The following is a 12,106-nucleotide window of genomic DNA, read 5'->3' as shown; positions in this document are numbered from 1 at the left end:
ACAATTTTACTATATCATTATGAATGTATATTTCATTGAATGAAATATATTTATTTGAGTGATTCCTGATTAAATATGCAAATTTAAATATTTGGAATCCGATATTTTCCCTAATTGTCGAATTTATTATGAGCAGAATATTTATTATTTTCTGTATCTACCTGCTGAAATACAAGGTTTGGCAAATTATGCTCTCCTAGTGTCATCGGTTGTTTCACGTCGTTTTGCGCGCTTGAAATTTGTTTTCTGAATTTCTAACTTTAGGTATTTATTTAAATATATTTTGAGTTAATATGAAATGTTGATTCACTATGCGACATAAAAAGTGCGTTCTTTGTGGAGAAACTCGCTAATTGAGTGAAATATCGTATCACAGATATGTTTTCATTTCCGCGCACTTTATGTCAAAATTGATAGTTCATGTTGGGAACAAAATTTGCTTAATGAAAATGACATATGCTTCCTCTATCTATGTTCATTACTCTGAGGGCAGTACAGTTCTCTGTAACACAAATTTGACAGATAATAGATAACCGTGGCAAAAGAGTGTCGAGTACCAACATATAATAATAAAATATAACCAAGAAATCTGCGGTATTCTCGCACGATTTTGTTCTACGATGATGTGGCAAAATGAATGGATTAGCCACAGAATTAGGGAAATACTTTCACCTCCCATCACGATCGAAGCTGTGAGTTATGTCAGTGAAATCAAAGAAATTAAAGAGGAAAAGCAAATATTAGTTTGAATTTGGAAATTTATAAGCGACAATTATTAATGCCAAAACTGAAATATTTGAGATTCAAAACATTATCCATGAATTCAATAGAATTTTGGTATAGTTTGCCAACAAAATATTTCTCGATTCTTTACTTCCTTATTTCTGTTATATCAACATCTATAGAATCTTACTCATTAGAAGCTTATTGCATACTGCATGCATGCGAGCATATTATGGATTAAGGAAACTGATAAGGTATTTAGGTTTTCCGATTATTTGCATTTGTTGCCAGAATCCTTTTCCACTTCTGGGAAAAAGAAGTCAATAGTGAGTCTACCAGGAACAATTGCATATGCCTCTTTTCTATGCATTATTCAGAAATATTGCTCGCTATTTATTTTCACTTATTTGTTATTAGTTTAATGACAGTTTCGATATGGCTATGTGCATGTGCAGTGCTAACTAATTCAACAAAAAAATTCCTACATATGCAGTAGTTTCATCAGGGGTCTATCAAAGGTAAGTTCTGGTACCATTCCTCCTCAGAACCATAAGATATCAAATATACAGTCCACTCTCTACCAATAATCAGAGTTATTAGTTGCACTAACATATAGATACGGAAAAAAACTGTGACCACGTTGAAGAAAAGAGTTCCATAATATCATTCATGTCCTGGAACTCAAAAGAACTCCACCACATATCGATAAAAAACTTTCTAGGGCAAACAGCAATTGGTTCGACAAGGAAATATAAAAATCAATCAAATATAAAATTAAAAAACCAATTCCGATATTAAAATGATACCATCACCTAATATGGAACGAAAAAAAATTGTCTTTTTGCAATCCAACTGCGAAACTAGATGAATAGACTGGGTCAGAGTTTCACAGCTATAACACGTATAACGCATTGTAAACTGCACAACGGTGGCTCAAACAGCCCTTCTTTTGTCATGATATTGAAATGGAATCATTTGGGCGTTAATAATTTGCATTGGTAGAGCCGTGCAGAATCTACGAGAGTATGCGTTCGAGGATACCCCTGCTAACCCCCTTTGCCCTGGTCCCCCCTCTACGAGGAACAACTGACAATTTGTTGGCAATTCTTCCGCCTATTCCCCACCCCTTGTTCCTGTCTGCACTCATATTATCACATTCCCACTGTTATTTATCTACAAAGGTTTTTTTTTTGGAATCTGTTTACTCGGATCTGTCGATTCAAGGAAATCATTCTGATTGGTATTCATTAGGAGGCAACGCAGGTTTTTTTAAGAAAAAAAACTCATGTGAAGTCAGGAGCTTTTGAGCGCTCGTCATTAGATCATTTTATTAGACATTCTGTATGATTTTTTTTTTGGTTCTGAGGAAGCTATCATCATGAAATTTCGCACGAAGCTTGAAAATGTTATTCTCGAAATGTACGAAAAATTTTAACTCTTTCAAATTAACTGTCATAGAAATTAGTGGTTTTTTGTTGATACTCTGCTTAAAATTTGTATGTATCTACACGAAATTTCGAACAGAGTTTGAAATTGTTATTCTTTTAGTATATAAACGCAGAATTGAATCCTATCCTAATTGAAAAGAAAACGACACTAACAGCACACATGAATTGCAGGTAATAAGTCAGATATTATTGAGACTAAGAATTTTGGTGGACATTTTTTTTTCTTATTTGTAGATTCTTCTAAGAATCCCTTAGCAACAGCAGTTGACTTTCAACCTCCTAAACGTTTGATATTTGTGATACCTTCTCCACAACTGAAGAGGAAACTAGCCTAAGAGCGCCTGAAACTGTGACATGTAGATACAGTTCTAGATTTTATAGGTTTAAATAATCTGCAATTTTATTCGGTTCATAGGGCATTCAATTTAATCTTCAATATGGGCTTGTGGAAAAAGCCGCTGCTATTTCTTTTACGCAAGCACTTGCGTGGAGTGGAACAATGATATGCGAGCAGAACTGATGACAGTTTAGGAAAAGAAAATGGACTGGTTGTTAGCCTTCAAAACATTCAATGTACCCAGCACTTAATTAAGCCTAAATTATTTTGTTTGTAGTTATCAGTAACATCATTCAGGAAATGCTTAAGATTTTCTAAATATTTATTCAGAAGTATTGAATGAAGCTGCGAGAACCTTTGCCCAATCACTGTCTTAGATCCCTATATGTTTCTATAGAGGGCTAAAAGTATTCCTTGCAACTCTAGTATCATTTTTAAAATTTCCTTCTGATGTTGCTTTCGGAGTAAGTTCAACTCTTCTTGTATGAGTTGACTATTGGCTTCTACAGTTATTTCGTTTTACTAAGAGGTGCATTTTGTCAGTCTTGCTGATAGGGATTTCAATATTCTGTTCATTTAATTATTTGTATGTTCTTATGTGTTTCGATAAATCTTCTGCATTTATGACTTCAGAAATATACAGAAGATACGAACTGATTAATTATTAATGAACTATTTGAAGATGAACAATCCTTGTCCCTTCATCAAATCTTCACTTAACTCCTAGCAAGAAAAGGTAATGAATAATCGAAGCCTTTGTCGGCACTCAACAAGTAGGTGCTAATAGATGCAAATTGAGTCTCCTCGTCGGAAACCAAGGCCCTTCAGGGAGACTAACATTTAACAGGTGCTCCTTGAAGGGAGACAAACAACCGAATTATCTGCTACTGGGTCCTTCTAGCGGCATGTCCGAAATCATCCCAACAATTGGTTTTCAATAATGAGTTAAGTAGGTAGCCGAAATGCCGAAGAAGATAGTTCAATTGTTCCGTTAAGAAGGAAATATATACGGTCTATGAACATGGGATATTTTCCATTTAATTTCACGCTAGGATTACAAGGTATTAAGGTAATAACCTTTTTGTAAACAGGATATAGAGGTTTCCTATTTACCGTATATAATTACCGGACCTTTTCAACCAAATAAGCCTTGTTTAGCTTTGGCCTGCATAAGTTCCGAAAACGGATGCTTCAGGACTTGGTGAATGGAAGGTATGTATAAAATTATAAATTGAAATACAGGGGTTCCAAAAAAAGATGATGGAATCATATGAAATTTATGAATGATCAGAATAATATACAAATAATAATAATAGTAACTAATGAAGAACTTCATCAAAAAATCTATTTGGACCTCATCAGGTCCAAATAGATTTGATGAATATAAGTCTCCAAAACATAAAGGTTTTTCTCGATGTTTTATACTTTTATGTTTTTCTTCTTATCTTTTTTTTCTGTAGTTCGAACTTAACATATTGTTACTGTCTAGATTAGGGTTTTCCAACCTTTATATTGCAGAGCCCCCGTAAACCTTGGATTACATTTTCCCCCCTGTGAGTGTTAAGTACAAATAGAAAATGCAATCATTCTTATTGGAATCCCATAAAAAACAATATCGACACATTGTAAACTTATCAATTACTGGTGAAATACTCAAGCTTGCACGTTCTTTTCTTGTTGATCGATTCTTGGTTTGGTCTTTGCCAGAGCAATAGTTGAAATTTTCTGTGAGGAAAAAATAGTTAGAAACTATCGTGCTAAATTCACAATGTTTTCTGCAATAAATTAAAATGACAGAAACGTTCATTGGAATTAAGTCATCGGAATGAAATGCAACTGATGCATTTGAAATTTTTTAGACCTTGTTGTCCGAAATGCATTCAAGGAAAAAAAAGAAATATTCAGACTTATTCCATTCGTATTGAATATCAATTTGATTAAAGATTACAATTACAAGTTGGTAGAGAACTCCAATGAGAATTATGTTGTCATAATGAATTTATAATTCACTTCAGGTATTTTGTGCTAGTAAATGGAATAATGGGATTTAGGGTTTAAAAAACTCGACTTCAAATAAAACGCTGTAAACAGAATTAAGACAATTTATAATTTGTTAACGAATAATTGCAGTCTTATAATAAATAAAAGGCTGAGACGTTGAATCTGAATCTGTTGTTTATGATTTCGGATAAAAGGATACGATCTTAAATCAGGGACTAAGATATTTTTTCTGGATCAATGCTCGCTTCTTTTCTTCAGAACTTTTTTTTTTGGTGGTCCGCTGGTAGTTCAGAAAAATTGAAATAAAATTTTCGATCCAGAACTACACTTTTTGTTTTCTTGTAGTTTTGTCGTATCTGCTACCAATTTCGAGAAAAAAAGTTTTAAACAATGCTCTAGTAATCCTCAGGAAAATCCACATTATCATGAAGATCATCTGGTTAGTAAGTTGTGATGAATAAATGTATTATAAGTTTTGGTACTTAATTACCCAATATGTAGCGAAGATTAAGGAAGATTGGATAAACTGGTATAATCATCACAAGAAAGTAGAACTACATATAAGAAATACCATGTATCTAAAACAAAGCGATTGCGGGCCCATGTTTATAGGCATTTTTTCTCCTACAATTATCCAAAAAACATTCTATTTTCGAGAAATCATGTCAGGATAGAAGAACCTGTCTAATTTTTTTCTGTTTATTATCCCTAATCAAAAATTATGAACGAAATTCTGAGATAGTTAAAATTGAAGGGGTTCGAAATAAAACGTTGAGTCAACAGAGCGTCGAGAATAGATCATTAGTAAATCTGTACGTGTAATCTGGTTATCCAGATTAGGTTAAAATTCCCCTCGAGGAATATGGTGGTAAAACAGCGTTAAAAGGTCCCCTAGGCAGGAGGGTGGCTAACAAGGCTTGACTAGCTGTTGATGATTCAGTATACTATAGTGTCACGTTGAGGGATGTATTTGATTTTGTTCCTTATATGTAAATTGAAGATAACGAGCAATGAGTATTCAATATTATGGAAAATATATATCGAGAATTTATAAAAGAAATATCGTCATTAAAGAGTGAAAGTAAATATTAATTTCTTGGAACTTTGATGACGAGAATTATCAATGGTGAATTTGAAATTATCTTAGTTTTCACCCCACAATTTCAATATTTAATGGATTCGGTCCTTACTTGGCGGAAATTCATTATAAATAAAATAAAACGAAGTAATTTCCACTATGTTAAGTGGAAATAACTTCGTTTTATTTCATCAATTTCAATATATTTCCTGATTATTCTCTAATTCAACAGACTTACGATGGGTTTCTTAAAACTGTAATTGACCGATCAACTTGTTGATTGTAGTTTTTCAATCTATGAAAGAGTCAAAAATGAACTGAAATGATTTGATCGAGCAAATCACCATGATAAAAGATTTATGAAACCCATCATCAGAATGTGCAAAATTGCACAAATCTTTTTGCTTCCCTATAAGTCTGAATGTGTTCTTCCAGAAGGTTACTTCAGATCCCACTGACAGATCTCCGTCCTTTAGTGTTCTTTTCCAAGCCCATAGAATTTTTCTCGTTCAGCAAGTGTTACCTTTTATGCCTTTTACGCAAGTTCATCTGCTTTTCCAGTGCTTTCGAAGCCCTGGTCAATAAGTTGGTAATTTGATGTATTTGCTAATATCTAATCCATATTTGATATTCGGTAATGATTTTAACAATGAATATTGACACTATCTTATTGTATTCTTCATGTTTACTTCGGTTGTTAATTCACAATCATGAGATAGAAGCACATTCTCAACATTTTTTTAGAGGTGTCTGGCCCATCGTTACTATGTTTACTACTTTTTATTCTTGTAAATGGCTTTTTCTCCATTCTTTCTATAATTCTTCAAGTGAGCATTTTGGGTATTTCCGATACTCTTTTGAACGTCAAGCTTTTGTTATTCTTCCAAAATTTAACATTATCATATGTATTTGTCTTCTCTGACGATTCTGAGTTTTTTTAGATATTAGATATAATATATAAACGTATATACGAATTCTGTGAATACATTACGTCTAAAACGAAGTGGTCCTTATGTAAGATCTATAAGAGTTTTTCGAAACATTTCAGCTGAAGCAAGTAAAACCAAACCAAATTGCCTATTTCATTCCTATTTTCATTAGTATTACTTAGACGCATCCGAATCATGCCAAAATACTCATACTTCCACAGTTCATCAACACTGGGTCAATGTCGCAAACAGTTCTGCATATTTAAAAGACCTGATGAGGAACATCCACCATGCGTTGACTACTAATCGGTATTACTCAATGTTACTATTTGTAGATATCAAAATCGGCTATATATAATTTGCTCCCTAATGATAACCATCAGTGTTTTGTTTATTTTCGTCTATCGTTGAGGTAGTTTAAGCGACAATAACCATGAAGGTGAGTACCTCCTCCAATCTACTCAACCTGGTATTTAAATGACGCAAGTTATTTGTTGATTGATCAGTTGATTAGGTGAGATGAAGAAAAAACATACTAGTGTGAATCCGGACAAATGGGATATGTATACGATTGCAGATGTGGGTATATTGTTCGGATAATTTTTGTGTTTTGTTGTGCTTATTTCTGTTATTTATATATGAAATATCATATCTTTGATATACGGTGATAAATCAATTTAATAACTGAGCAAGTGGAATAGTGTTTTGATGGAGTAAATTCTTCTTCTTCTTTAACAGCCTTTCAGAATCCACTCCTGGACATAGGCCTCCCCTCTTTTCTTCCACTCTTCTCTATCCCTAGCTGTTCTACCAGTTACGACCCGCAGTCTCTCTAATGTCGTCCATCCATCTTCTGGGGGGTCGTCCGGACGGAGTAAATTCATTTATTATAAATTATCAATATTTCTACTATTCTGACTATTGAAATACAAATGGACACTTTTGCGTCTGTTCTTAATCGTATCATAATCGTGTTCCTTAGTCAACCGAAGAAAGAATACGAATGTGAACATTTTCGTCTCAGATTTCCAAATTTACGATCGAGAATGCTTCTCAAATCATTAGGAAGAATTTTGGTTTCGTGTTCGCAAAGTTACACTACTTTTGCGATTTCGATATGGTTACCCTAGTTTGACCATACCAATTCCAGTTTTCACGGATATAGTTTCCTTTCATGTTTTGCGTTGTAGTGCTCCAATATTGGTAAAATTTGGTATGTCCGAATCACGCATTATGGAGGGCTGATTTTTCCAGAGCGAAAAATAGAAATCATATCATAGTACCACATCTATTGGTACAGTTTTCACTCTCTTCATTTTCCAAATTTTCCACAGCAGAAAACACGATATAGTCGATAGTTTCGATATGCATTTCAGAAAAGGGAGTTAGATTTTTATCGACCCTATGGTGTGAAACAGCTTTCTTGAATGAATATGAGGAAATTTGCTCGTAATGGGAAAGCAAGGTGAAATTATTCATCTTAATAGGCCTTTCTTGGTTTGTATATCTGCTGTTTTCTTAATGAAGGAGAAAATAATTCTATTTTCATTCAATATTATTTCATTAGTATTGCGTCAAAAGAACATTGAAAAAAATCAATGAAGATCTGACAGAATAGACATTTTGCGAACAGTTTCAAGCTTGATGCAAAATGTTTTGTTGATCAGAGCGATACAAAATTCAGGCAGAATATGAAAAAAAACAATATTTCGGAGACAACATCCTGAGTCAAAGTTTTTCTTAAATGTTTTCTTATAATGATAATAATTATCAGCGTTAGAAATAAGTATTCCGTTTTTTGGGCACCAAAAGTAAATTTGTTGCATAAATCATAGTCTATTTACCTCAGTCAAAGCTATCAAGAAATTATTGAGGAATTACACACATTTATGAAATATTTCATAGCCATAATTTCTCAATAAGTGTTTTTCCCATAGATATTAGCAGCATTCACTCTAATAGTAATTTCAATGGCATCAGCTGAGCCACCAAGGTACAGGCCTGTACTTGCTCGTCAAGGTCAAAGTCCTGATACTGCTCCATATAACCCTAGCGGGTGGAGACCATCTGGTCCACCTTTCAACACCCCTCAACGACAACAGAACTATCTCCCACCAGAGCCAAAACCATCCTACGGACCACCACAAGAACCTCAACCCTCCTATGGACCTCCAGAAGTAACCACCACAGAAAATCCAACCACTACTACCGAAGTGACCACAGAAACAGCTGAGTCCAACGATGCTCAAGTGAGTAAAACAAGTTTTTCTTCTGTATTTTTAATGGACTAGTTTTCATTTTTTTGTTAAGGATCAATTCTAAAAATTTGAGTAAAATGAAACAAAAATGTGGAAGAATCATTGAAATATCTCTAGAAATGAAAAAGTTATGGGACTTTGAAGTTGCGCTTGGAAGAATAATTTCATAGTACGTGTAAGTGGCGTGACGTCACACACTAGACTACTGGTATTCGCAGAGTGCTTACGAATTCATTGGTGTACAATCACTTGTGCCGTTCGTGTCGTGTTTTGTTCGTTACACGATGGCTGAAATAACTTACTATATACATACATATAAATTACTTTTTTCTCTTTTTACTTTTTACTCCTCACATAAATATGTTTTGCCATTGATAGACTTCAACAACCAGTACTCAACTACAAACTCTTTATGAAACGTTTTTTAAATAAATCATCGTTATAAGTTGAACCATGATGAAGCAAACTCAAAAGTAGATACTTACTTGAAAAGTTTAACTCCTTTTATTTCAGCACTGACATAAGATGGATTTGAAGAAAAAAACTCCATCACTGCGAATATATCTATTTTAGGCAAATTGTTACTTTGTCCTTTCACGAAGCCTTCTTCCATTATGGAGACATAAAAACGAAACTCGAGTTACAACTACACTGTACAACTACAAACGGCGCGAGAGCCTTGGCGCGGCTAAGTATTTAAACGTAATTTATGGTGTAGCGATCACAGGCAAGTGCCGTGACGTCACAGGCCAAAGACGTTCCGTGCTAAAATACGTAAATTTAAATAATCTATTTCTCAGTCATTTATTGATGGATTTTCAAAATTTTTTCACTGATTTATCAGTTTTGCTCTATATTTTAATTCTATCGTGTCAAATATAGTATTATCAACATCACTAAACTAGTCCATTACGTAATTTAATGACTGTTTCAGGCTGAAGCTATCAAAGTAGATCCGCGAACAGGCAAAGTATCAGCGGCACTGAAATCTGCTGAATCACCTCAACCAGGAGCTTACTTCGTGGTTCTACCTAGAGTAGAATCCAAAGCTGCCAACTTAGTGGCACCAGTGGTTGAGCAGAAAGTTGCTTTCGTAGCACCATTCACTCAGAGTTACGTTGTCCCTCTAGCTGAGGTACCGAGGAAAACTGCTGCTTTAGTATCTGCAATTCCAGCACCACTTCAAGTCCAAAGAATTGTCCCATTCAATTCTGCTTATAGAAATGAGATATACACTCCTTTCAGTTCTTCCATTGTTCAAATCTACCAATAACTTCCGATCGCCATCCAACATGACATAATGTATTATATTTATTTATTTCAGTAAATTTCATTTTCATTTAAGGTTGGTTTTTTATTTCATAACGGTGATAAGATTTCATTTTGCTGTTTCAATACCTGATATTGTTTTGAGTGAAAACTAAAATGTCCTAATTGAAACTTATTCCAAATGTGTAGACTGAAAGTATTCATAAAATAGGATTTGAAAAATATTGTGTAAAATTACAGCTATAAATTATTGATAGAAAACATTTTGAAACGTCAACCAATCTTTCTCAAGATAAAAGGTCTATTAGAGAAAAATCGAATAAAGAACCAGTAATCTTTGCAGTATCAGGATTGTGGATACCTCTTTCTGTTTTCACATTATTGTTATTTGAGTACAAGTAAGATGCGGTTTTCGAAATTTGTATTTTCATAATCTTTCATTTTCGTTTCAATATTCTGTGAAATTCTACGTTTTGAATTAATGACTCAGGGTGTGTAAAATAATAAGAGTTGTGAAGAGAAAATATCATTCTTTATGCATTTCAATTACTCAACTAGTCATCTAACTTATCAAATCTGACCCCTATCGAAATCAAAATCAATGGCTTTTTCACAATGTTTTTGACATCAATTATACACTTAATGAACAAAAAGACCAACACAGATATATCGGAATTTTTCCGAAAAGTATGGAACAAATTCATTTTCAGCTAAACACACCATTTTGAGGAATAATCCTGAAACACGTCGATTTTTGATTTTAATTTACCGTATTTTAAAACTGTCAAGAAGAAGAAGTATTTTAAAATAATAATCAGGGTGAATTACTTTCGAGTAATGACTTCACCATAATTTTTTTCAAAATGGAACCCCCATTTTGTCTCAATTTTCCGATTACTCTAGCTGAGCTAATTCCAAAAATGTATCACATGTTGATTCCAATTGGTACAGGGTGGACAAAAATACAATAGTTTTGTGTGTACTCATAAAGTAACGCGTAACATTCTTTATTAGTTAAATTAACAATATTATATAAAAAATACTTATTGTCTAGCGGCAATTGGCTTGAATGTAACACCCTGTAGTTTATTACATTTTTATAGATTAATAAAAATGAGCTGTTTCCAAACATATTTGTTACTTGTGGTCTAGCAGACAGAATATGAAAGAAATTCTTTCTGATCAATTCAACAAAAATATAGTCGTCTGGTTTTTTGTGAAATGTCATTATTTGTTCATTGCGCTAGACAATAAATATTTTTGATGATATTGTTAATTTAAGTGATAAAGAATGTTACGCGTTACTTTGTGAGCACACACAAAACTATTGGAATCAACATGTGATACATTTTTGGAATCAGCTCAGCTAAAGTAATCGGAAAATTGAGACAAAATGGGGGTGTTCCATTTAAAAAAATTACGGTGACGTAATTACTCGAATGTAATTCACCCTGTATATTTGATTATTATTTTAAAATAAGGTAAATTAAAATAAAAAATCGACGTGTTTCAAGATTATTTCTTAAAAAAACTATTTAGCTAAAAATGAATTTGTTCCATACTTTACGGACACAGTGTATAATCTAATTCTTCAAGATATTTGATCACAGCTTCCATCGATTTGAAAATTCTGTTTGCACGTTAAAGTCCTTCCAAATGTTTTCGTTTTCATCTCTTCAACTCGTTGAGGTTAGAAAGGAAAAGGAGAGTGGCTGAAGGGATAGAGTTCAAGAGGCGGATTGTGTATTTCTGGTAAGTTACAAAGCTGGCTGCTCAGCAGAGTGATCCCTTCTGCGGACCCCACACAGTCAACTAATCCTCTTCTGCGTCTAGATATTTATCTCGGACCACAAATTATTGGATTTTCCCCTTCTCTCTTTCGAAATAACGATGGAGAAACGAATGGAAAATGAAACCCGAGCAGAAATATGATTTTCATCGTTGACTTTTATGTACTTTCGGTTGGCAAACATGAGATATGGGTCTTCGTATTTTGGGCATGAAATATAGTTCTTCGGATTTTGGGCCGAGTAAGTTTGACGATAAAAATGGCAAAATATGAA

The 12,106-nt window shown here is 33.6% G+C and overlaps 2 protein-coding genes across 5 annotated transcripts in view; one reads left to right on the top strand and one right to left on the bottom strand.

The window, feature by feature from the left end:
* LOC123684586 (paired box protein Pax-6-like) overlaps positions 1-12,106 on the bottom strand; it is an 89,554-nt gene that overhangs the window by 20,720 nt on the left and 56,728 nt on the right. The gene's annotated exons all lie outside the window — the stretch shown is intronic.
* LOC123684588 (proteoglycan 4-like) lies at positions 6,822-10,118 on the top strand. Of its 2 annotated transcripts, none has more exons than XM_045623902.1 (3): positions 6,822-6,955; positions 8,454-8,765; positions 9,709-10,118. In XM_045623902.1, the coding sequence occupies exons 1-3, from the start codon at positions 6,950-6,952 to the stop codon at positions 10,045-10,047; spliced, it is 657 nt and encodes a 218-aa protein (XP_045479858.1). In that variant the 5' UTR covers positions 6,822-6,949; the 3' UTR covers positions 10,048-10,118. The 2 variants fall into 2 exon arrangements, with proteins under 2 accessions (XP_045479858.1, XP_045479857.1); XM_045623901.1 differs by lacking the exon at positions 6,822-6,955 and adding an exon at positions 6,988-7,095.

This window comes from Harmonia axyridis, chromosome 7 (assembly GCF_914767665.1).
Source record: "Harmonia axyridis chromosome 7, icHarAxyr1.1, whole genome shotgun sequence".
Lineage (NCBI taxonomy): Eukaryota > Metazoa > Arthropoda > Insecta > Coleoptera > Coccinellidae > Harmonia > Harmonia axyridis.
Note: the sequence above shows the minus strand (reverse complement) of the source record. Positions and strands in the feature narration are given on the sequence as shown.